This window comes from Eutrigla gurnardus, assembly GCF_963514095.1.
Source record: "Eutrigla gurnardus genome assembly, chromosome: 21".
In the NCBI taxonomy this organism is placed as follows: Eukaryota; Metazoa; Chordata; class Actinopteri; order Perciformes; family Triglidae; genus Eutrigla; species Eutrigla gurnardus.
In genome coordinates, this window is record NC_139932.1 from 346293 (window position 1) to 372166 (window position 25874).

The following is a 25874-nucleotide window of genomic DNA, read 5'->3' on the forward strand; positions in this document are numbered from 1 at the left end:
CACATGGATTCTCCTACCATTGTTACGCAGATGACACCCAGCTATTCCTTTCTTTTCCCCCAACCTTTGACACTCACATTGCAACTCGCATCTCGGAATGTCTGGCAGACATCTCTGTCTGGACAACTGCACATCACCTCAAGCTTAACCTGAATAAAACCGAAACCCCTCTTCATCCCAGGGAAAGACTGCCCTCGCATGGACCTGTCGGTCACTGTTGAGGGCATCACAGTATTTCCTTCCTCATCTGTGAGGAACCTGGGGGTAATCATCGATAACCAATTATCCTGCACCCCTAACATCACTGCTGAGGATCCTGCAGATTTGCCCTCTCCAATATCCGCAGGATTCGGACTTTCCTCACAAAGGATGCAACGCAACTCCTGGTCCAAGCACAGCTCATCTCTCGCCTTGACTACTGCAACTCTCTCCTGGCTGGACTCCCGGCCTCGGCGACTAAACCATTGCAGCGTATCCAGAACGCTGCAGCACGCCTTGTCTTCAATCTACCCAAATTCTCCCATGTGACCCCCCTCCTCCGTGACCTCCACTGGCTCCCCGTTGCAGCACGCATCCAATTCAAGACGATGACACTGACCTTCAAGGCCATCAATGGAACGGCACCCATCTACCTTCAAACACTGGTCAAACCCCACGCCCCGAGGCGAGCACTTTGCTCCTCTACTTCAGCTGGCCGGCTGGTACCACCCTCGCTGAAATCAAACAAAGGTCGCTCAGCAAAGTTCAGACTCTTCTCTGTTCTGGCGCCTCAGTGGTGGAATGAACTCCCGACCAATGTCAGGACAGCAGAGTAATTTGCCATCTTCCGAAAAAGGCTCAAGACTCACCTGTTCACACTTCACCTCGACTTACTAACCCCCCCCCCCCCCCCCCCACACACACACACACACACACACACACACACACAAAAAAAGCACTTTGATTATAGCACTGTTGTTCTTAAGGTTTGTTTGCTGAACAGCTGCTACTTTACTCAGACCAGGATCTAACACTTCTATTTTTAGCTCTTACTTTATCGGCAATGATATGTTGTGGTTCTTTTGTTTCTTTCTTTTGACAAATGTACTTATTGTATGTCGCTTTGGACAAAAGCGTCTGCTAAATGACCTAAATGTAAATGTAAGGGAGGGAGGAAACATGTGATTTGCATGGATTGGGGATTTCAATGAGAAACCATGCCATCCATAGTGCCGGTGGACCTGTTTCCATATCTTAAGTGTCGTTCTGACCAAAATATTTCTTGTATACCGGGCGGTGTCTGAGGCTAGAGATGCATAGATTAATGCTGACAATGTGGATGGGGCACAGGATCTAGCTTCAAGAGTGCACCACGAGGGAGCGTCGGCACCTGGATTCTCATATAGCCAATGGAGAATAGGTTGAATATTAGCGGCCCAATAACACAACTGAAAATTGGGCAGAGCCATACCACCTAATACCTTTGGACTAGTGTTGTCACGATACCAACATTTTGGTACCGGTATCGGTACCAACATGTATTTCGGTACTTTTCGATACTTTTCGATACTTTTTCAAATAAATAGAGAATGCAAATAATGTCATTACTGACTTTATTTTAATAGAAAATCTTAGAATAATAATATATTAATCAGTAAATAAAATAAAATACCACAAAGACAAGCTTTCCTAATGCACACAATTTTAAAATAATGCATGTATGCATTTTACAGCTCTGGAAAATAAGGGACCACTTCAGATTTATTGAAAATCAGCATGGCCACATGTATTGCAAAAAGTTTAAAAATCACTGTGAAAATATAAATACAATAATATAATATCAAATGTAATAATATAAATAAACCAGCTCTATTTTTTTTCTTCCAGAGCTACTTTTGTTAAGAGTGAAGGGGCTTGCTTTTAGCACTGAATGTGGCTTTTTTTCATGAGTAAATGACCTGTCGTTCCCTGAGCTCAGTGTGCATGTCTGGGTTCTTGTCCTTTAAGTGTTTGGCTAAGTCGGAGGTGTTTCCGCCGTTAGCCATGCATGTTTTTAAACACCGTTTACACAGTGGTGCATCGTTGTTAACTGCCTCGCCTTGCGCATTTGTTTTTAAGCTAAAGTACGGCCATATCGCACTTGGCGCCCCTGATTTGTCCACAAGTTGCGGCGTGGTTCTCCTCTCCGTGCTCCTCTCTCTCTCTCTCCCTCCCTCTCTCTCTCTCTCCCTCTCCAACGTCTCTCTCTCCAAGCTTTCCTCCTGCTCCTTTTTATTGCTCCAGTCCCCGCTGCTCGCTAACTTGCTAGCTGTTTCCTCCGGCTTGCTTGCTTGCTTTTTCTTTTTATCTCCCAAAGCTGCGGCTCGCTCCTCGTCCTCTCAGCTGTAGTTACAACGCGGTGACGTCATGTGGCGAGTTCGCCACGTTGTTGCGGGCGCTGCCGACGGCGCTGCAAATACCAGTCCCGTCCAAATGCAATATAGTACCGTTTTAAATGCCAATTAGTACCGGTATACCGTGCAACCCTACGTTGTAAATAGGCTCTGCTCAGTCACAGACTTTTATTATTCCAGATGAAGCTGGATATTAGTGTGTCTAGGCGTTTAAAGAATGACATGGGGATATACACTGGGAGACATTTAAAGAGATAACTAAATTTGGGCAACACATTCATTTTTATAGCATTTATTCTACCGGCAAGTGACAGATGTAGAGGCATCCAACGTTTAAGATCCTGCTCCACCTCAATCATTAGTGGGTTGAAATTTTCCTTGAAGAGTCTGGCTATACTGTTTGTAATTTGCACCCCTAAATATGTAAACTGATCATGAGTAACCTTAAAGGGAAGTGTGTGAAAAGAATAAGTGCGGGCTAGGGAATTCATAGGAAACACCTCACTTTTCTGAAGGTTTAATTTATACCCTGAGATTTTACCAAAATTCTCAAGGATGGAGAGGACCCTGGGCTTAGAGATGTCTGGGTGCGAAACATACAGTATCATATAATCCGCATCAAGCGAGATTCTTTGCTCTAGCCCCTCTCTGAATAGGCCAATCATTGTAGTGTCCTGCCTTATTGCGATTGCTAAACGCTCTATGGCCAATGCAAAAAGTAACGGTGATAGGGGCAGCCTTGCCTTGTTCCACTAGAAACCGCAAAATGCTCAGAATACCTCCCATTGGTACAGACTGATGCTGCTGGCATGGTATATAGTAGTCTAATCCATTTAACATATTGTTTCCCAAAGCCGAACTTATCTAATACATAAAGCAATTACCCCCACTCCAGCCTATTGAAAGCTTTTTCGGCATCCATGGACATAATAAGCTCTGGGGTGGTAGGATCTGAATCATGATCAATTATATTTAAGAGGCGACTGATATTAAAAAAAGAAAATCTATTTTTTATAAATCCTGTTTGGTCAGGGGAAATTATCTGGGGTAAGAACCTCTCCAATCTCAATGCTAACACCTTGGCTAAAATCTTGGCATCTACATTCAGTAGTAAGATTGGACGGTAAGATTCAGTGGCTAGGATCCTTATTCGTTTTCAAGATTAAGGATATAGATGCCTCTCTTAATGATTGGGGTAGTACACCTAACTCAAGGGACTCATTGTACATGTTCAGCATGTGAGGGATTAGGTCGGTGGAAAATTTCTTAAAGAACGCAGATGGGAAACCGTCCAGCCCCGGACTCTTGCCACTCTGAAGTGATTTAATTGCCACATTTAGTTCTTCAGCAGTAATAGGATTTTCTAATATGTTCTTGGACTCTTCACTAATAGTGGGCATGTTCAAATTTTGAAAAAAACTGTCAAATGTGGGACAAGCGTAATGCTCAGAAGAATAAACTGTACTTTAGAAATCCCTGAACCTATCATTTATTATTTCATTATCATATGTACAACCCTCAGCTGTTTCAATCTTTGTGATAAGTTGTGAGGCAGCTGCTTGTTTGAGTCGATGGGAAAGAATCTTACTGGCTTGTCGCCAAATGTATGTCGGGATCTCCAGAGCATATTCTCTATTTTCTCTATTCTCTCCAGAGCATATTCTATTTTTAACCTCAACAAAGTATCCTATTTGGTCAGCCACAAAGTGCACCAATTCCTCCTGGGACAATGTAATAGAACTAAGTCTCCAGTGAGGTCTAGGAGTATTGTGCGTAAACCTAAAAGTGGCTGTGAGGGGGGAGTGGTCTGATATGACTATGGCGTTGTATAAACAGGCTTCAGCTGAAGAGAGTAAACGATTATCTACTAAAAAATAATCGATCCGGGAAAATGTCTGATGCACCTGGGAGAAAAAGGAGTAAGTCCGAGTAGTGGGGTTCATGCTTCTTATAGTCTTTAGGAATTAATCACTTGGGCAGATTTAGATTGTTTAGAGGGGTTAATTGAAGACCTGTCCAATACTGGATCGAGGCAACAGTTGAAATCACCACCTAAAATTAAAAAGGGGGAGTCTATATTGGGTAAACTATATAGCAAATTAGAAAAAAAAATCATCAATGTCCCAATTAGGTGCATATAAGTTAGCTAGTATCACAGGTGTATTCGCAATACGACTTGTAACAATTATGTAGCGGTGAACTGAGATTTATGGATCAAAATAGCTGTGCCTCTTGACCTGCTATTGAAGAGAGAATGATATGATTGTGCTACCCAGCGTCTGCATATCTTCATGTGTTTCCTGCAGATAAGCAACTTTTGCTCCCAAGCTATCAAGATGAGAGAGAACCTTATTTAGCTTGGTGGGTTTCCCAAGCCCACGGACGTTCCAACTGGCAAATGTTATTGATGTTCCTATGGGGCTTTGTAACCTACTATGTAATACCATAAAACTGAGCTGTTATATAGTTTGCCTTGGTGTCTGCACATAGGTTGACTCCCGCCTGAATACTTTGCGAATTCATCTCGAGAGATGTACTTTGCAATATATCAAACAAAAACAAAGGAAAAATAAACAAAGTCATCAAACATTGAAAAAGACAAAAAACACCCACCCTTACACCTCCCCAACTTAGGTGCATACAAGATCCCATAAGATTTTCTATTAACGTAACACTCAAAAGAGTCGCAAGCTAAGGTCTGTCAAAATTGCCAAGAAAAGAATGTATATACTCAATAAAATGAAACCTGTTTTGCTCTCTTATTACTGTAGTCACAAATTCAGCATCCATAGATTGTGAACAACAGAACTCTGTGTGCAACAGCACTCACATGCAGGTGTATATAGTTTAACATTACAGTGCACAGTCAAACATCATGTGCACACGCACCAGGTGATATACAGTAGTGGTCCTGTCCTGGTAATTCACACAGTGACACACGGAACCATATGTGTACATTGGAATGAATGATAATAGCAGGAATAGGAAGGGAGGGAGAAACATACCTCTCTGCTGTCATTATATCTAACGGCAGTTGTACAGTTTCATAGCCTAACATTCCTTCAAAAAGTAATGTCCGAAGAAGGCTATCAGCACAAAACATCTGTAATGCATGGCTTGATTTAATTAGCGGCTGTACTTCTTACCCCGGTGAAGAAGATGCAGGTGTTTCATTTGCTTGGGTCGGCATCATGTGGTTAATGAAGTCCAGTGCCAGGGTGGGATCCTCGAAAGTACGTTCCTTACGCCGGGTTCACATCGGCCGCGGAAGCGCCGCGGTCGCGAAAATCACACGCGGTCCGCTGCCACCGTTCACACCAGAGGCGTTTTACACTTCTTTTATTTATCCGTTCTCCTGAGAGAGAGAGACAGACAGAGAGAGTGTGGATGGTAGTAGACAATAGTAGTGCAGATAAAACCGTTGAAATACACATATTTGTTTATCTGCTCTTCACATTTATTAATTGTTTTCATCTCTCTACTCTGTTTGGATACACAAATATGATCGCATTTGTCAATCGCTGTATTTTATTTTGAAAATTGCTTTTATTTTGAAAATTGACCGGATTGTCTCGTGTTTCTCCGTGTGATTTCCTGCCAGAATTTACGCGTTAAAAAATAGAGCAGACGCCGAAACGATCGCTTCACGGCGCGGGACGGCTGCGCCTATTCGCGGCGCTCCGCGTCTGGTGTGAACTACACTATCGCTTAACAAGGGCGCCGAAAGGAAGCGGGCTCCGCTACGCGCCCATTCTCGGCGCTTCCACGGCCGGTGTGAACCAGGCGTTACTCCCCGGGAGGGTGACACAGAGTGTAGCCGGAAATCGTAGCCCGTACTTGGCTCCATCTATGGATCTCAGTCTTCTTTGTATGTCTCCAAACGATGCCCTTTTCTTCATCACCGCGGTGGTGTAGTCAGGATAGATATGGAGCATCTTCCCTTCTCTCAGGGGGCCCTGAGAGGATTTACGCAGTATCTCATCCCTCATATGCGTGTAGTGCACGTGCATGATAAACACACGCGAGGGTTCCCCGGGTTTTTGTTTTGCTCGTAGTGATCTGTGAGCTCTGTCCAGCAGCGGGGCTTCGCTCAGGTTTAGGACATCTTTCAAAAGTTGAGACACAAACTGCGTAGGCTGACCATTTTCCAGCCCTTCCTCAACACCAGTAAGCCGCAAATTGTTCCGTCTGGAACGGCCTTCCAGGTCTTCACATTTTGCCTGCAGCCCCCTCACCTTGAAGTTGGGACACAGTGGCGCGGTGCTCAGTAGTGCAGTCACCAGTATAGTCGGCAGCTTTCTCCAGCTCCTTCAGTCGGGTATCATGTGATGCTAACGAGGCCCGCAGGCTAGTGACCGCCGCTGATAGCTCGCTCCTCACCAAGTCAATATCCAGTTTGATATCATCCTGCAGTGTCTAAATGGCCGCCCCAATCTTTGCACAGACAGAATCCTGGAGCAAGTTGAGCGAGTCAGAGAGCATCTTAGGTGTTAGCGTATTGCGGCTAGTCGAGGCCTCGGGGGTAGCCGAGCTAGCCGCAGCGGTCGGCTCCATGCTTGACTGAGTCCTACGCAGTTGTTTCGCCAACTGGTTTCGAGTATTTGGAGCCACCATTATAGTTTCAAAACAGTTCCAACTTTTTGTTCGACGTTTAAATTACTTTAGGACATATGAGTGAGGTCTTGGCACTTGTTATGACAGAGTTATATTAAGCACTGTTGTTCTTAAGGTATGTTTGCTGAACAGCTACTACTTAACCCAGACGAGGATCTAACACTTGTTCTATTTTTAGCTCTTACTTTATCGGCAATGATATGTTGTGGTTCCTTTGTTTCTTTCTTTTGACAGATTATTATTGTAAGTCGCTTTGGACAAAAACCTCTACTAAATGACCTCAATGTAAATGTAAATGTAAGTTTTAAAAATCGACCTTTAGGAGCTTGCAGGAGAAGCGTCTACATTCTAGCTTGCGCAACAGCGCCCCCCCTATCTCAAAATTAACCAGGCTATGAATCTTTTGACAGATTATTATTGTAAGTTGCTTTGGACAAAAACCTCTGCTAAATGACCTCAATGTAAATGTAAATGTAAGTTTTAAAAATCGACCTTTAGGAGCTTGCAGGAGAAGCGTCTACATTCTAGCTTGCGCAACAGCGCCCCCCCATCTCAAAATTAACCAGGCTATGAAATACTTAGAGTAGTCTAAAAGACGTAGAACCGTGAAAACACTCAAACAAAACACGAGAAAACCTTCAAGGGAAAAGGATAACTGAAAATCACTCCCAAGGGAGCCAAAGCAAAAGGCTGGGAACCACACTACTCTATGAATGATCTTACTATGGAAATTTACAAAAAGGAAAGTCACTCCAACGGAGGAAAGCAAACAAGGCTGTAAACTTAAAGGGATAGTTCGGAATTTTGGACATAAGACCTATTTTCCAACTCAGCCGGTGTGTTTGAGACGTCTGGAGACGTTTTCAAGAAATTTCATTCAGTTCTTCTAGTTGCCGAGTTCGCTTGTGCTATGGCTAGCGCAAGTCAATCGTTCTAGTTAGCATGGCATTAAAAACACTCATACCGACTCCACAGTGCATCCAAGGGAAATCAATTGTAACGGCAGACTATCGATGTACATATCTGTGTTGATAGAATGTTTGAAATAAAACCAACCTTGCATTTCTAAGGATTTATGTCTCAGCAGCAGCGTGTCATACTTCCTAGTAGGCTATGGCAGCAGCGGACTGATATCACCTAGCACTTATAAGTTACCGGCAGCGCGTCTTAGAGTTTTGAGTCCGACGGAGCAAAGTAAAATTCCACTGCTGCTGAGAAACTAGTCCCTCAAAAAATGGATGATTCATGCGATGCAAGGTCAGTTTTGTTTCAAATATTATTCTATCAACACAGATATGTACATCGACAGTCTAGTGTTTTAATTGATTTGCCTCGGGTGCACTGTGGAGTTCGTATGAGTGTTTTTAATGCCATGCTAACTAGAACAATTGACTTGCGCTAGCCATAGCACAAGCGGACTCGGCAACTAGAAGAACTGAATGACATTTTTTGAAAAGTCTCCAGACGTCTCGAACACACCGGCGGAGTTGGAAAATAGGTCTTATGTCCAAAATTCCGAACTATCCCTTTAAGCTGCGCTGCACAAAATATTCACAAAGAAAAAACACTCCAACGGAGATAAGCACAAGGGCTATAAACCAAAAACTAGCTTCTACAGAGCTGACCAAAACACTACAACAAAATAATCACTCTTTCTTTAGAGGAAAACAAGGAATCCAGATCATACAAACACATAGACACTTGGCATGGTTCAGGGCGAAGGGCTGTGGACAAAAGGGCTGGAGGTACACGAACAAACAAAATACTCACAGGACAAAGGGAGACGCGGACTATAAGAAACATGAGGATAATGGGAAACAGGTGGAAACAATCAGGGATCAGGGGAGACGTCAGACCGGTGACACAAGTGACCAAGTGACCTGAAATGAGAGGAGAGTTACTCTTCAAAATAAAACAGGAAATTCACAAGACAAAAACCCATTGCAAGACACCCCTCACTGCGGCGTTACAGCGAAAAAGTGAACTCGGACAGCAATATGTTCTTTTCATATAAGAAGAATCAACTTTCTCAAGAAGAGACCCATCATCAAAATGAATATGCAAATTAAGAATATATGAATGACTGTCGCATACCCAACACCATGCTGCAGGATGACTACTTAAGCTTGTTGTTACGAATCCAGTTTTGAACCAAGTTGAAAGCTGTAAAGAATGATGGATTTGTGTTACACTTAATTTCCAAAAGTATTCACTTACCCATCCAAATAATTGCAATCAGGTGTTCCAATCTCTTCCATGGCTACAAGTGTATAAAAGCAAGCACCGAGGCATGCAGACTGTTCATTTGTGAAGGAATGGGTCGCTCTCAGGAGCTCAGTGAATTCCAGCGTGGTACTGTGATAGGATGCCACCTGTGTAACAAGTCCAGTCGTGAAATTTCCTCCCTTCTAAATATTCCATAGTCAACTGTCAGTGGGATTATAACAAAGTGGAAGTGATTGGGAAGGACAGCAACTCAGCCAAGATGTGGTAGACCACGTAAAATGATGGAGCGGGGTCAGCGGATGCTGAGGCACATAGTGCACAGAGGTCGCCAACTTTCTGCAGTCAATCGCTACAGACCTCCAAACTTCATGTGGGCTTCAGATTAGCTCAAGAACAGTGTAGAGAGCTTTATGGAATGGGTTTCCATGGCGATCAGCTGCATCCAAGCCATACATCAGCAAGTGCAATGCAAAGCGAGGGATGCAGTGGTGTAAAGCACTGGACAGAGCTGTGGAGACGCCTTCTCTGGAGTGACAAATCACGCTTCTCCATCTGGCAATTTGATGGACGAGTCTGGGTTTGGCGGTTGCCAGGACAACGGTACTTGTCCGTTTGGGATTATGGTGTGGGGTTTTTCTTTAGGAGCTGGGCTCTGCCTCTTAGTTCCAGTGAAAGGAACTCTGAATGCTTCAGCATACCAAGAGATGGAACAGTTTGGGGATGGGCCCCTCCCTGTTCTAAGCAAGGTCCATAAAGACATGGATGAGAGAGTCTGATGTGGATGAACTTGACTGGCCTGCACAGAGTCCTGACCTCAACCCGATAGAACACCTTTAAATAGAAAAATGGAGCTGTCCCCAGGTGGAGCCTTGCAGAACGCTCTTTTCAACAACTACATAGTCAGACTGCGAACCCTGAAAGACAACACTCTGACATCTGTTATGAACCCGGGGGGCGTTGCGGTGGGGACTCGGCCATCCCGGCACCCCAGCGTCTCCACCTTTGAACACATTTCCATATAGAAGGAGTTGAACAAGAAGACAGAGAAATTATGTAAATCTGTAAGTGGATACATTAATACGCCAGTGGCAAGTTTAACCAATATAGCTTTAAAACCATCTGGACCAGCGCTAGCAGTTCATTTTAATTAATGAATAGCTTAAAGAACATCAACAGGCAAGGTGTTTCAAAAAGAGAAAGGAGCATTAGGGGTACTGAGGTTAGGGGCACCAGCCATACTATAGGGAGTGTTGGGAGTCACAGATAGATGATTAAAGGCATGGGAAATAAGTGAAGGATCATTAAGTCTCAACTGTTTTATAGAGCTATTATCTCCAGAGTCCTTCTCCAGTTTAGCAGAAGAGTGCAGTTTCAGCATTCTTAACAAAATTATAACAATAGATCATCCGTCTGAGGACAATATGAAAAAAAAAATCTGGTTATTTGCTTATAAGCTTCTTCAGTCGGCCTTATCATTCATTAAAAACATGCATTCACTATAGTGGGTGATGCAGCCACTGACATGTGTGTTACAGTTTCAGTCCTCAGTCCAAAACTAAAATATGTATTGAAAAATGTAATAATTTCCACAATTCACAACATATAGTGATCTAATGAAATATATGATATATTTATTGGCAATTACCTTTTCAAAGCATTGTCAGTATGTTCTCCCACTTTGCCACACACACAAAGGAAGGCTCCCACCTGAACAGACATTTGAAGATTTATTTAAAAAAAGAAGCTTTAAATGTAAAAAATAAATAAATAAAATGTTACTGTAGTGGCTCGCTCAAATACACCAAAGCTATATTCAATTCAATTGTGTTTATAGCGTTATCTCAGGACACTTTCCAAATAGAGCAGAACTAGAACACACTCAGGATTTCGGTAATATTAGCAGGATAGTAATAACAGGAAAAGTAATATTAGCAGTAGCTGTAGTATTAACAGTAGTAGCGATATTAGCAGTAGCAGTAGTAATAACAGCAGTAATAGTATTTACAGTTAATTAGCATTAGTAATAGGAACAGTAATATTAGTAGCAGTAATAGTAATATTATCAGTAGTGGTAATTTTAGCAGAAGTAATTTTAATTTTAGCAGTAGTAGTAATTATAGCAATAGTAGTAGTAATATTAACATTAGTATTAACAGTAGTAGTATTAACAGTAGCAGTAGTACTGATTTAACTGACATGCCCGAAATAAAAAATAATAATAAGTACTAACAGTATTATCAGTAGTAGCAGTACTATTAACAGTAGCAGTATTATTAACAGTAGTATTAACAGTCGTAGTATTAGCAGTAGTTGTAATATTAACAGTAGCAGTAGTATTAACAGTAGTAGTAATATTAGCAGTAGTAGTAGTATTAACAGTAGCAGTAGTATGGACAGTAGTAGTAATATTAGCAGTAGTAGTAGTATTAACAATAGCAGTAGTATTAACAGGAGTAGTAATATTAACAGTAGCAGTAGTATTAACAGTAGCAATAGTATTAACAGTAGTAGTAATATTAGCAGTAGTAGTAATATTAGCAGTAGTATTAACAGTAGTATTAGCAGTAGTACTATTAACAGTAGTATTAACAGTAGCAGTCATTAACAGTAGTATTAGTATTAACAGTAGCAGTAGTAACAGTAGCAGTAGTATTAACAGTAGTACTCGTATTAACAGTAGCAGTAGTATTAACAGTAGTACTCGTATTAACAGAAGCAGTAGTATTAACAGTAGAAGTTGCATTAACAGTAGTAGTAGTAGTAGTAGTATTAACAGTAGCAGTAGTATTAACAGTAGTAGTTGTATTAACAGTAGCAGTAGTATTAACAGTAGTAGTTGTATTAACAGTAATAGTCGTTGTATTAACAGTAGCAGTATTAATCCAGTTTTTGATCAAATTTAACACAAAAAGCAAAAATTCAGCACAATTTGCACAACCTTCACTTCATGTACCAATGTTCTCGACCCAATTTGGCACAACTTCACACTCCCTTATCTGCATGAGACTCTGAATTTCCTTATTTACACTCTGATGTCAATTACACATCACCTTGTTGTCAAAACACTACATACAATGTTCAGATGTTGCACACACTTCTCAATAAAATCTCAAAGCATCAACCTGCAACACACAAATATTCTAATCTCTAAACATTCAGGTCCGTTGAGCCGTTTGCAATCAGGACTGCAGCATAAAAGTGTCTTGAGCCTCCGTTTTCTTTGGTGAACAATGGAGAACTTTGAAGAGAGAGACAACCAGAGAAGGAGAGGGGTAAGAGTGAGAGGAGGAGGAGGAAGAGGAGGACAAGGAGAAGGAAGATGAGGACAAGGAGAAGGAAGAGGAGGATGAAAAGGAGGAGGGAGAGGAAGAGGAGGACAAGGAGGAGGGAGAAGAAGAGGAGGAAGATGAGGACAAGGAGAAGGAAGAGGAGGACGAGAAGGAGGAGTGAGAGGAAGAGGAGGACAAGGAGGAAGAGGCCAAACAAAAAGGATGCCTAATTAATTTTTGTGGGGGGGGTTAACAGTACTGTACAGGGCCCGGTTTCCCGATAACGTCCACTCTTAGCGCGCTACGAAGACTCTTGCGTTATGATTTACCAAAGTTGTTTACCTCTATAGTCGTGGTTCCTGAACGGTCTCTTAGGAGTCTTCTTAAGAAACACTCCTTACGTCGTACGTACACGGCGCTGTCCAGAAAGAAAGTGCTGAAATCGATTGCTCAGAGTTCGATTTTCCATTTCATGCGCAGGTGCATGACGTCACTATATTATAAAATGTAGGCTATTGCAGTGTTTGCGAATAAAACATTGCTAGAAATCCTTCTAGGCCTGTACATTTATTTATGGTCGAACTTACTACCATAGCCTATACTGATATTAAAAAAGATATAATAAATATAGAAACAGCGGAGGAGATTGAGCCAATTACATCCTTGATTACATGCGTATTTGTTGCCGTTGTAGTCGAAACTTATGCAATATAGCCGCGTCGGTCAATATATCCATGGGATTGAAGTTGATCCTTATGAAATTATGTATTCCAACGGCTCCGAGACGGCGACGTCTTTGGTTCAGCTACTTCTGAGGTTGAGGTAAAGCTTAGCCTTGTGATGAAATGCATGCAAATTTTATTTTTATTTTCTTCATGAATGACTTAAAACCACTGGTTAAACACAACACTGGGAATGTGCAAGTTCCATGCGCAGTGGGGATTTCTGGATTACTGTACAGTGGCGGCAACTAGCGTCAGGAGCTGAAACATCACTACGGTAGAGCTAAGGCTCTTAGAGTGCTCCAGACCACTCTTACCAACGTATGACGTACAAAAGAGATTCGTAGCAAAGAACGTTTTTCGGGAAACACGCAAAATGTTAAGTAGGAACTCTATGTAGGGCTTACGAATGACGTAGCGTTAAGAAGGCTTCGGGAAACCGGGCCCTGTCCTCTTTGTGTACCGAAATAAAACTATTTTTGCTGCATATTTGTGTGCTGTTTTATGTTTGACTAAGAAACAAGTCGGCCTACACTGAGACATTTTACAAAAGGAGAAATGGCTCATTCTCCAGTCATCATCATTCATATGGTGTCTTCCATATCTATGATTGTGTTTTCAATTTTGCACTTTAGTGTGCTGTAAATAATATAAATAAATAAATAAAGGGAACACTAAAACAACATAATGTAACTGCAAGTCAATCATATTTCTGAGATATCTGCCTGTCCAATTAGGAAGAAGCATTGATCGGGAATCAATTTCGCCTGCTGTTGTGCAAATGGAACAGACCACAGGTGGAAACGAGTGGCAATTAGCAAGACATCCCTATAAAGGAATGGTTCTGCAGGTGGTGACCACAGACCATTTCTCTGTTCTCTGCCTTTCTGGCAGATTTTTTTCTTTTTTAAATTTTGGCAGTGTTTGCACCACTAGAGGTAGCACGAGGCGGTTTCTCCAACCCACAGAAGTGGCCCAGTTAGTGCAACTCATCCAGGATGGCACATAAATGTGCACTGTGGCAAGAAGGTTTGCTGTGTCTCCCAGCACAGTGGAGACGTGGAGGGGGGCGAAGAAGGAAAACAACCCAACAGCAGTGCTCCTCCATGTGCTTGCCGGAGGTACCCTGACTGCCATTAGGTACCGGGATGAGATCCTCAGACCCATTGTGAGACCGTATGCTGGTGCTGTGGGCCCTAGGTTCCTTGTAATGCATGACAATGCTAGGCCCCATGTGGCTGGAGTGTGTCAGCAGTTCCTGCATGATGAAGGCATTGATGTTATGGACTGGCCTGCCCATTCCCAAGACCTGAATCCTATTGAGCACATCTGGGACATCATGTCTCGTTCCATCCACCAACGCCATGTCGCACCACAGACTGTCCAGGAGTTGACTGCTGCTTTGGTCCAGGTCTGGGAGGAGATCCCTCAGGAGATAATCCGTCGTCTCATCAGGAGCATGCCCAGGCGTTGTAGGGAGTGCATACAGGCATGTGGAGGCCACACGCACTACTGAGGATCATTTTCACATGTCTTGAAAAATCTCCACAAAAGTTGGATCAGCCTCCGATCTGATTTTCCACTTTGATTATCCGTATGATTCTGAATCGAGACCTCCATAAGATGAGGATTTTGATTTCATTAATCATCCTTTTGTTGTCAACGCATTGCACTTTGTAATGAATAAAGATTTCCAACTGGAATATGTTATTCATTAAGAACTAGCACGTGGTGTTTAGGTGTTCCCTTTATTTTATTTTTTTTAGCAGTTTATTAACAGTAATAGTTATAGAGCAGATTTTAATCAATAGTCAGCCGCCACACAGGGAGTCCGCGGAACGCATACAGAGTGAGATCCATATCTCTCTATATTCCTAGACAAACCGTGTTATCTGGGAGACCACTCGGTTAGGCGTTTGAACCCCTCACCCATCCCCTGAAGGATGCGATTACTGAATTGGTACACAACTATTAACTCACAGATGTAAATCTGACTTCCTGTCTCTCTGTTTACAGGAGTTTCATCTGGAGTATGAAAAACTAGAAGAGCGACCTCACGTTCCCTCCACATTCAACTACAATCCTGCCCAGCAGGCCTTCTGATTGGCTCTACCTCTTACTGCCTGCCTGCCATTGGTCCTCCTGGCTCATTATTCATCACACCCTCTAGGTTTTTCCACCTCCACACACTCTAAGTGAATCTGGCCAATAAGGACTTGGGATGGGAGAGGACGTCCAGGCTCCTGCCCGCCCAAACACGTTTCTGAATAGACTTTATGATATTAACTTTTCAGATTTTTGTTTCTTCTTTACCTCATTTCTTGTTTTTTTTAAGTATTTTTTAACTTTATTTCCCACCCCTCCTCCATGAGTTTAGTTTGGTTGGCCTGTTATGTGGAGCACAGACTTAATGTCAACAGACAGCACAGTACAACACTCAACAACACAAGCACTGTAAATAACTGTCCACCAGACCGAGTGATTCTTGTTTCTACTCAGTCGTAATAATTGACTATTTTTGTCTCAAGAAGCTTTTAAGAAGAACCAGATTTTAAACACAGAATTAAATCACCTGTCAGGTGGATAATTATTTCACACTGTTTCACACCTTTCTGATCTTTGTCAGGAAAATATTTATCTTCATTTTTACCAGGTTTTTCAAGCAGCATTACAAATCAGCAACACACACATACATACATACATACATACATCAGCAGAAAGTGAAGAGTCAGAAGAGGAAATGCAATGTACATTGTAGCACTATTTCATAATAAAAGAAGAAAAAATATCCTTTTTGGTTTGTTGATGTTGTGTGGCGATACGTGAAGCGGTTTTGAGGTGAAGGTTAGCAGCCAGAAACAGATAACAGCTCAGTAAGTATTATTATTATTGGAAATGTCACTCTGAGGGGGATGTGCCTAGCATTTTTAATCGATTGTTACTATTTTTCACCTGCTGTTCTTTTAATCACCTTTTAAAAGGACATTTGTCTTAAAGTTAACAAATCCCACGTGCAACTCTCTTAACACCAAAACAGCTGGGCACTGTAGTTTTCAATTACATTAACAGGTTGAAATAGTGCATTGTTGTTGGAGCACTATTTTCAGCGGCAGATTAATCCATATTTGGTATAGTACACTATTTTACATTTTTATGGAGTTTTAGAGGCCTGATTAGGTGAAATTATCCTCGAAAAAGACAGAAAACACATAATTTTGTGTTTTTCTTTCGTACCCTTTTGATCATCAGCGGTAACACTCCATCTTATCAAGTGGTTTCTCCAATTCAATCTTCCAACAAATTATTCTTTCATTAGTGATTCTGCAGATTTTTTTTTTCAATTCCTCATTTGGACAAAGAAGTGTTTAAAATTTAATTACAGTTTCCTACAGAAACAATAGGTTGATTACCTGAAAAATAAAACTATTTTGATCAATTTATCTTTTTCACCTCAGAAATGGGATGATTTCCTATTCTATATCATTAAAAACGTAATATTTGTGGGCGTTTTTCTTTTTTTCTAATTCTGTTGGTCGAACAAAACAAGACATTTGAATGACATTTGGCTTGGTGAAGATGTGAGTAGTCGAAATTCCCAAAATATATTAATTTCACTGTAAGGAGAGTCAAAAGTTTTTTGCTAAAAAAAATAGTTGTAGTAGTTCATGTTTTTGTTGATTGAGTAATCTTAAATCATAAAAACCTTAAAACAAGTGACAACATCTTGAAATAGTTTTTTAGAAATTAAAAAAAGTCCCAGTTTCAAAACAAGTAAAATAATTAACTGTTTTACCAGACTTATTCTTCAACATGAAACCACACAACAGAACAACATGATAGCCACATGATGAAGGTAATAGAAATAAAATGATGGGTTATTTGGACTGTTCGGTGGATTATAGTAACATATACAAAAATGTGAACACATCCCTTTCATATTGACGAAACTCTTTCCCAGTTTTCACCATCTTCTTTTTCATTTTGTTTTTATTGCAACATTTCAGCTCCCTCCCTCTGTCAATGGAGCCCCCTGTTTCTTCCTTTTAATATTTAAGTTCTTCTACTTTTTTGTATCACCTCCAACATTTAATGTCTAATTTCTGTCCGGCAACATTTCAAACCAATCAGACAGAATCTGCTGGATTGTACTCTCCCTGGATCATTAAGGAAACATTGTCAGAGATTTACTTTTTTCCTGAGTCAGATTGATACCACTCGCATGCCTGTATGCTAAATATGAAGCTACAGCTAGCAGACATTAGCTTAGCGTAGCATAAATGCAACTTGTCATTTTTACCCTTCAAGTTTTATACAGATTAAAGAAATGGGATTTACAGCTTTAGGAGGATTTTGTTACCTTTGGACAGTGCCAGGCTAGCTTTTTATCTTTATCCTACGCTAAGTAACCGCTTCTGGCGTTCATATTTATTGCTCAGACGTATGAGTTGTATCAATCTGAAAATGTGTCTCTTTTTTAGGCTGTCGACATGTATACGGATATTTTTGAAAACTGATGTTTTCCCCTCTTTTAAAAAAATGGGCCACACGACCTTTGTCTTACTATCTTCACCCACACTAGAATACAAGAATGACTCCAAGCACTCTCTGGGCCAGTAGGTGGCGATAAAGGCTACATCGACAACGATATGTCAAATACCAGAGAAAAAGATTCTGAGCATGCTCAGTGAGTTTATTTTCTTTTGATTGACAAATCAAACAACCACAAAAAATAGTAGCTAATTATTTCTTTATATATATGCATTTTATACATTAATGGTAATTTAAGATATTTCTAGTACGTTGCCCAAAATGGAGTTGCTGCTAAGCATCACCTAAAATGCCAGTATCAACTCCACCATTGTTTTGTTTCCGGCACATTCTCGTGGTGCATTCAAATTCTCCTCAGATGTGTTCATGACTTGTTAGTCCTAATTAAGAACAACATAAACGATTTAAAGAAGATGAGTTTTATAAATTGTTAAAATTTTGATTGTTAAAATTATTGCTTCGAGCAACACATTGATCGCTGTTTTCAACATATTCCCTAAAACCAAAAAAATATTGATTTACCTAACTTGTTATCAGGGTTAATGGGGACAAATAACTTTCTTAATTCATCTAGGTTACTCTACATGCACAGCAACTTACACCAACAATCTTATATATTACATATTACAAATTACATACAAGAAAAAAAATGTATATGCAATACGTGAATAAATAAAACGTTGATCACCATCAATCTGACATTTCATTAGTGCTTCTGCATAATATTACGTCAAATCTTATTCCAAGTTGACTTTCCAAGTTCTGACTTAGGGGACTGCATGAATTCCCCCCACGTTCCCCAACAAATTTTTCCAATTATTCCGATACCTGAATGCAGCCCAAAACTCAAACAGAGGAAAATATCTTTATACATGTAGACAAGACCCTCAGGTCCTTGCCACTCCACCAAAATGCAAAATCTTTTAGGCTAATGATCAAAACCTATTTGTTATTTTTTAATTTCCTCTAGGAGCCACCAATGTACAGGAATGTGTGTATATATATATATATATATATATATATATATATATATATGTATGTATGTATGTATGTATGTATGTATGTGTGTATATACATTAAGACCATGCAGTATTTTCAAGAAAAAGGCGAAAAACAAAAAAATGTGTCAGAAACGAGGAGCCCCTCCATCCGCTGCCTGCCAGCAAATGATGCAATACCAGACTTCACCATGGAGATGGTTTTAACAGGGGACCACACTCGACAACCACCAACCAACCACCTTTTGGCGACGATGATGTTAGCGTGCCGACTTCGCTTGCCATTGACTCGTTCACGTTGCAGCAAAAAAAGCCAAGGACACGCCCACATGACCCGAAGATTTGTTTGGAGGATTGAGGACAGAGGCACTTGGCCATTTGGCTGTTTTATTAAATATGGCAGCTAGTGTTTTAATAGGAAAAAGACTAAAATAAATATTCTGGTAATGAAACTGAAGAAGGACTCGTGGTTGTTTTTATTTTGTTGTGTTATTGCACGCTATGCAGTTTTGTTTTTCAGGACAGAAAAGTTACTGAAAATTCCAGTTTACTTCCTGTCGTCTTCATTGCTTCTCAAGAAGATTACCTGGTAACAGCACTACAACACAGGTAAATCTGAAAGTATTCTATCATCATATTGTGGAATACCTAACTCTTGTTTTCGTTAAAGTGTCAGTCCGTAACATTTTCATCTATGTAATTGTCTTTTAAGTTCCTATCTATCAAAGAGTGAGTTAAAACAATGGTGGTTGATCATGTGACCCACTAATGAAAGTGCTTGTACTTGCTGCTTTGCCCAAAAATAGGATCTCCGTGTCTGTGACGACATTCCCGTGCAAACTTCTAAATGAGTGAGGTCGTGTTCACACTGCACCTTGCCATTGATGGACCTCATTGACTTTGCATGGGGTTGCATCACATTATGCCAAAATGAATTGTGGGACCGCTTTGTCGCTTGCGTCGGGGAAAAAATAAAGTATTAAAGTTAAACTTTTCCGGCGCCGACAGATCCGTCAGCCAATCAGATTACATCATGCAAATATATGCAAATAAAGTACTCTGACTCTGGCCAATAACATAACTGTATTGGTACGACTGGAGGGGTATTCCACCAAACTCGCTAATTAAGGCGGCGCTTACCTGGTTAAGCCTGGTTACAACTAATGCCAACTTCCACTTGCGGCTAAACCCATTCCATTAACGCATTTCAGCTGCGCCTTGTAAATGCTAATTCAAGCCAGGTTAACGTTATTGTGTGTTACGCGCATTCACGGGATATAAAGCCAGCCCAGAACCATGAATGTCGAATCATCGAGAAAATGGCCGAAAAGACACAAGCTGAGTTTTTTTCACCCGCCGAGCAAAAATTATTGATGGAACTGTACGAGGAGTACAACCCCATCATAACCAAAAAAGGGAATACTGTAGTAATAAATAAAAATTGCGAGGCTGCTTGGGCAAGAATTGCCAAGCGATTAAATGTGTAAGTACCATCAAGAGTAACATGTTCTAATATCATACTGTAACGTGCCGGCTTTGCACGAGGCCGGCCAGGGTTCAATTCCGGACTATGGAAGTTTGTGAAATGTCTTACTTTAGCCGGAACTGAGTTTTAGTGTGAAGTATTTCTCTCTCTCTCTCTCTCTCTCTCTCTCTTTTTTTTTTTTTTACATAGGCCTAGTTAATGCATCTACATTGACCCACATTTATCTCAACAATTCAATGAACACATTCAATGAACCTATTAATGAACTCACCTGTAAGGAATTTATGTGGCTGACAATTGCATGCAGCAATGCCTTTGTCATTGGGATCTATAACATGCTATTAATAATAATCTTTATGCATATCATGTTTTTGCAAGTTATATTTGGGTTCTGGGGAAATTGTATGACATATTTATCATAGTTAAAGTAAAATGTTTGTCTAATTCTATGATCTAAAGACAATTATGCAAGCAAAAAAAAAAAAAAATGACACGTCCTCGCCGGGTTTGGGGGCAGGTGCATCACCACTCACCCAACTGGGGGATGAACAACATGCTAAATACATATGTATTTAGATAATAATATGCCAGTCGGTGTTCAGGAAATAAACGATTTATTCATATTTTTTTAATTGCAAGCATGTATTCTTAGACACTTGATGCAAATATAGTCTGTTTGTACTCATGTCATTTTGGTCATTTTTGGTCTTTCACGTGACAAAATCACGAGGACTAGGCTTGGCGGAACCTTCTGCTGGTACAGTTGTTTCCGACAGACGGACTTCTCTGAAACCTTGCTCAAGTAAGCCTGATGATTAGCCTGCCCCGGAGCAGGCTAGTTTGGTCGGATAAATTCCCATGGTTACTTAGCGGAGAGTGCCTCAAGTCACATTGAAGGAACACAACTCTCACTAAAGGTAGCGAGGCTTATCGAAATTAGCCCAGCTTTGTGCTTAGCGAGTTTGATGGAATACCCCTCAGGGAAAGCACACGTAAAAAGCCGATGTAAACAAAACATCAAGGAAAGGTTAATAATTGGGAGCAGGCCGATTCTTTATGATCAGTTCCTGTGTTTATATACAGGAACTGAATTACTAAAACACGTAGCTGCGTTCTTCTGGCTAGAACGGGATCCATTTTGCACTATAATAATAAAGAAGCCTGAAGTTCTGCTCCGTTATCGCTCACACCACGAGTCTGAAGGCCCAAGCCCGACCCAGAATGCATCTGTGTCCTACAGTCATCAACAGTATTTAAATGGTCTCATTAGCGGGTGGAGAACCGAGTAGAACACTGAGAGATAATGAGTGGGACGGCCCAGAATCGACTAAGAATGTCTTTGTTGTTTCTGTTACCTGTTCTGACAAAAAATGGCATGTGTATCTTATTTAGAATTGTTAACAACTGTTCCAAACACCTCAATGAGGTATAATCGAAGGCACTTCTGACCCTTTGAAAAATGATTTATGTTGTGCGTATTTACAGGAAAACATTTGAGACATTTTTATTCAATGTTGACATTAAGGTTGAGATTGAAAGTTCATTCATGACATCAGAGCGGTTAATGTCACCACAAAGGTAATTTAGTAGGAGCCAAAAGCTACTAAATGGACTTGTGGTGATTTTGTCTGTGGTTCAGTAGTTTGTACACATGATGGCGCCATGTGCCAACAGAAGATCAACAGGAATATAAAGAGGACACAATAAAGTACGGAAGCGTATTGTATTCACTTGAGTCATTTTTTTTGGGGGTTTGTTTTTTGGAGTAATTATTCCTGTTTTTCTGAGTAATTTATTTCTGTGGTCTGTTTTTCTGAGTAATTTTTTTTTGGTCTGTTTTTCTGAGTAATTTTTTTTTGTTTGGTTGTTTTTCTGACTAATTATTTTTCCTGATTTTCTGAGTAATTATTTTCCTGTTTTTCGGAGTAATTTATTTTCTGTTTTTCGTGGTAATTTTTTTTCTGTTTTTCGTGGTAATTTTTTTTCTGTTTTTCGGAGTAATTTTTTTTTCTGAATTATCGCGATACTTCGAACTCCCGCGAGAACCTCCAACCTGCAAGTGACTCCCATGGACCTGTAGTGACTCCTGCATACACATGCCCCATCTTCAGCTATTTACCGGGTCAATTAAGGTAAGGCATGTAATTATTTACACACAGGGTATGATACTCTAGTTAGTTGTGTTTTAGACTGTATCCTTCTATTGTAAGCCTATAGGCTACATTGAGCGATGTATCGTTATATAGCGATACATCGCTCAATGTAGCAGATAAGGAATAGGCGAACATGTCTATGAGCATGATTTCAGTTGTCAGGGAAGCTAACAGTTTTGTTTCCATCATGCTGGACATTGTCGCTCATCAAAAATTACTCGCCTTTCTTTCAGTATATTGGCTTGGCACAAGTAGAACGAGCCATTCGTTATAACGTTAGGTTATATGCTAAGTATACGCTAACACTATAGAGAGATAACATGAGAATACCAACATATAAGTAGTTACTGCAGTAAGTTGTTTATCGTGGGGCACGTAAGCATGTAAACAAACAGAACGTTGCCAGTAGACTAGTCACTATATATTGACACAATTGACCAGGGCCGTAGCCACCATTGAGGACACCGAGGTCATGTCGTTGGTATTTTTTTCTTAAGTTTCGTTTCATTAAAACCGAAAGTAAACACGGTCGCGACGTGACTGCAGGCCTTTTTTAGAACGGCAATTAAATGAATCGGAGCAAAGATGCAACGAGTGAACGAGCCTACAGATGCAACAGATAGCCAATAGAGTGTGTGTCTCTCTCTCTCTCTCTCTCTCTCTCTCTGTCTGTGTGTTTCTCTCTCTCTGTCTGTGTGTGTGTGTGTGTGTGTCTCTCTCTGTGTGTGTGTGTGTCTCTCTCTCTCTCTCTCTCTCTGTGCGTCTCTCTCTCTGTCTGTGTGTGTGTGTGTGTGTGTGTGTGTCTCTCTCTCTCTGTCTGTGTGTGTCTCTCTGTCTCTGTGTGTGTGTGTGTGTGTGTGTCTCTCTGTCTGTGTGTGTGTGTGTGTCTCTCTCACTGTCTGTCTGTCTGTGTGTGTCTCTCTTTCTCTCTCTCTCTGTCTGTGTGTGTGTGTCTCTCTCTCTGTGTGTGTGTGTGTGTGTGTGTGTGTGTGTGTCTCTCTCTCTCTGTGTGCGTCTCTCTCTCTGTCTGTGTGTGTGTGTGTGTGTGTCACTCACTCACTCACTCACTCACTCAATCACCACAGCCTATACCAAACACTTAATGTATACAGTTAGTTACAGATCATCTTAGTTGTAGTTTTTTGTGAGGCAGCAACGCCACACACACACACACACACACACACACACACACACACACACACACACACACACACACACACACATTCTTCATTTATGGTTATATATATATTTATTTGGGGGGGGGGGGCTACGGCCCTGCCATTGACGCACCATGACGAGTGTTTTGAGTTGCTGTGGTTTGCTTATGGGCTGCCTCTCCTTTGCTATTTCCTATGTAGGCTATTTAATACATGCATGCATACCTGAAACACAGTGAGGAAGGATCCTGCATGAAACGTCCATGCACATAATTATTTTTATAGGACTTTCACATGATTATACATATAGATAGAGTATTTATAGGTCAACAGTCAAGACACGAAACATCCATTTAAAACAAAATAATTTTATGCTTTCATATAAGTCGACAATATCATGACACAATTGGTGTTGACAGTTTTAAATGTGTTAATTGTTGGTGCAAACAAATATTTTTATAGATTCTGCCTTTTTCCTACATTTCCGCAGTGCCAGCAATGGCTACATCCTCAACCCCAGGCCTCCCACAAGATGATGGTCTGTGGATATTTCTTCGCAACAGAGGTGTTCCTGAGGACGGTATTCAGAAAATGCAGCAGGATCATGTAAGTCACAGGAAATTTGTATCTGCAGGGCTATATTCATTTTTAAAACGATTTTCTCAACTATATTTTTATATATCACTGAGTTGAACGATTTTACATGTACCTATACATTTTAGACCATCACATGTGGTTCCATAGGTTCAAATATTTTCATCTGTCAAGCATCCCTTCCAACAATGCAGCCTGAATGGAGAGACATCACTGTTACACAAATATACAAATAACTATATAAACTATTCACTGCTTTATATTTTGTTTTGATATGATATGTTTTAAAATTATGTTATTTGAGATTTTCAGTGTCAAATGTATATGAAGTATTCTATACTATCAAAGTAAGACTTGATTCTTCAAATTCTTTGCCAGTATGGTAATGTGCAACAAATTAATCAAATTTGATAACTTAGATGCAATGTTTACATCATGATCATACAGATGATGTACATAGTATAAGAACAGTTAGAACAACACTTTCAATATATATCACGCTAAACTAATACATTCTAACATTTATAGTGTTGAATTATTTGTGCCATAATATGATATTGAGTATATGGAGTAGAAATGATAACTAATCCCATCTGACTGCATTTGAAAACAACTGCATGACTAAACTAAAACAATAGGTGAACAGGATTAAGTACTCTTTCAAGTTACTGTTGATGTATTATAAACTTAGCAGAAGGAATAAATGTCTGATGTTTATATTGGCGCACTACATTATTGCCAGCTTCAAAAGCTTTTTTTGTACTGTCTCATACTGTCCATTGTGTTATCATCTGCATTAGGCATTTATAATTGGTTGTCCTGGAATTTAGCACTGAAGTAAATAGTCTTGGAGATAATATAGTTTAAGCTGTGTCATGTCTAATGTATACTTTCTGTTTTTATTGCAGATCGACAGCTCGATAATTGGAGAAATAGATGATGCTACCATGGCCTCTTACATTCCAGCCTATGGTGACAGGATTGCCACAAGGCATTTCTGTATGGAAAAACAGAGAAGAAGTGGAGATGATTCAAAAAGACTGTCCTTATTCAAAAAACTTAAAGACAGCAATCAAGGTTTTGAGGGGGAGGATGCAGTGCAACCAACAAAAACGCGTCAAAAAAATAATAAGAGAGCCTGGAAGACAACCAGAAAAATAGAATTAGGGTGGATACATGACAACAGACAAGTCAGAAAACACAGCGGTGGAGGAACAAGAGTTCTTGATATTAACAAAAATGCCACTAAAACTGAGATTCTGTCACAAGCTAAAAAACTGTTTTTCCCTAATGAAAAGTCAGTGATGGGAAAGTGGGAAGAGTTCAGTCACAATATAGTTGACTTTCAGGAAGCACAAGTTGATGAGGATGTTAGTGTGGGAGACTACTACGAGACACACAAATTGGGGTTGTTAAGATTTTATTTGTTCACAAAGACCCTGACCAGTGGAGATGACACAGAGGAAGGAGTTGATAAACAGACAGATGAACAACATGAAAACACAACAGAATCTGGACAAGAGAAACACACAATGGAAGGGGTCGAGCAGCTGACACAGAAAAGACATAACAGTGAAAATCAAATACACACAGTCGAAGATGATGAGCTAAGCACTGCCACAATGTCAGCTGTTTTCTCTACTGCAGATGTTCAGATTATTGATCTTACATCTTTGTGTAATACATCAGAGGTCATTTTTGGTCCTTTGACAGGTGGGCCGTTTTTAGGTGATCT

The 25874-nt window shown here is 40.5% G+C and overlaps 1 protein-coding gene across 1 annotated transcript in view; it reads left to right on the plus strand.

The window, feature by feature from the left end:
* LOC311031937 (CCR4-NOT transcription complex subunit 2-like) overlaps positions 1–18781 on the plus strand; it is a 119462-nt gene extending 100681 nt beyond the window's left edge. The window contains exon 15 of the mRNA XM_084038533.1: positions 15220–18781. Within this exon, the coding sequence (XP_083894659.1) occupies positions 15220–15306 (87 nt within the window). The 3' untranslated portion in view covers positions 15307–18781. The remainder of the gene's footprint in view (positions 1–15219) is intronic.
* The last annotated feature ends 7093 nt before the right edge of the window (positions 18782–25874 follow it).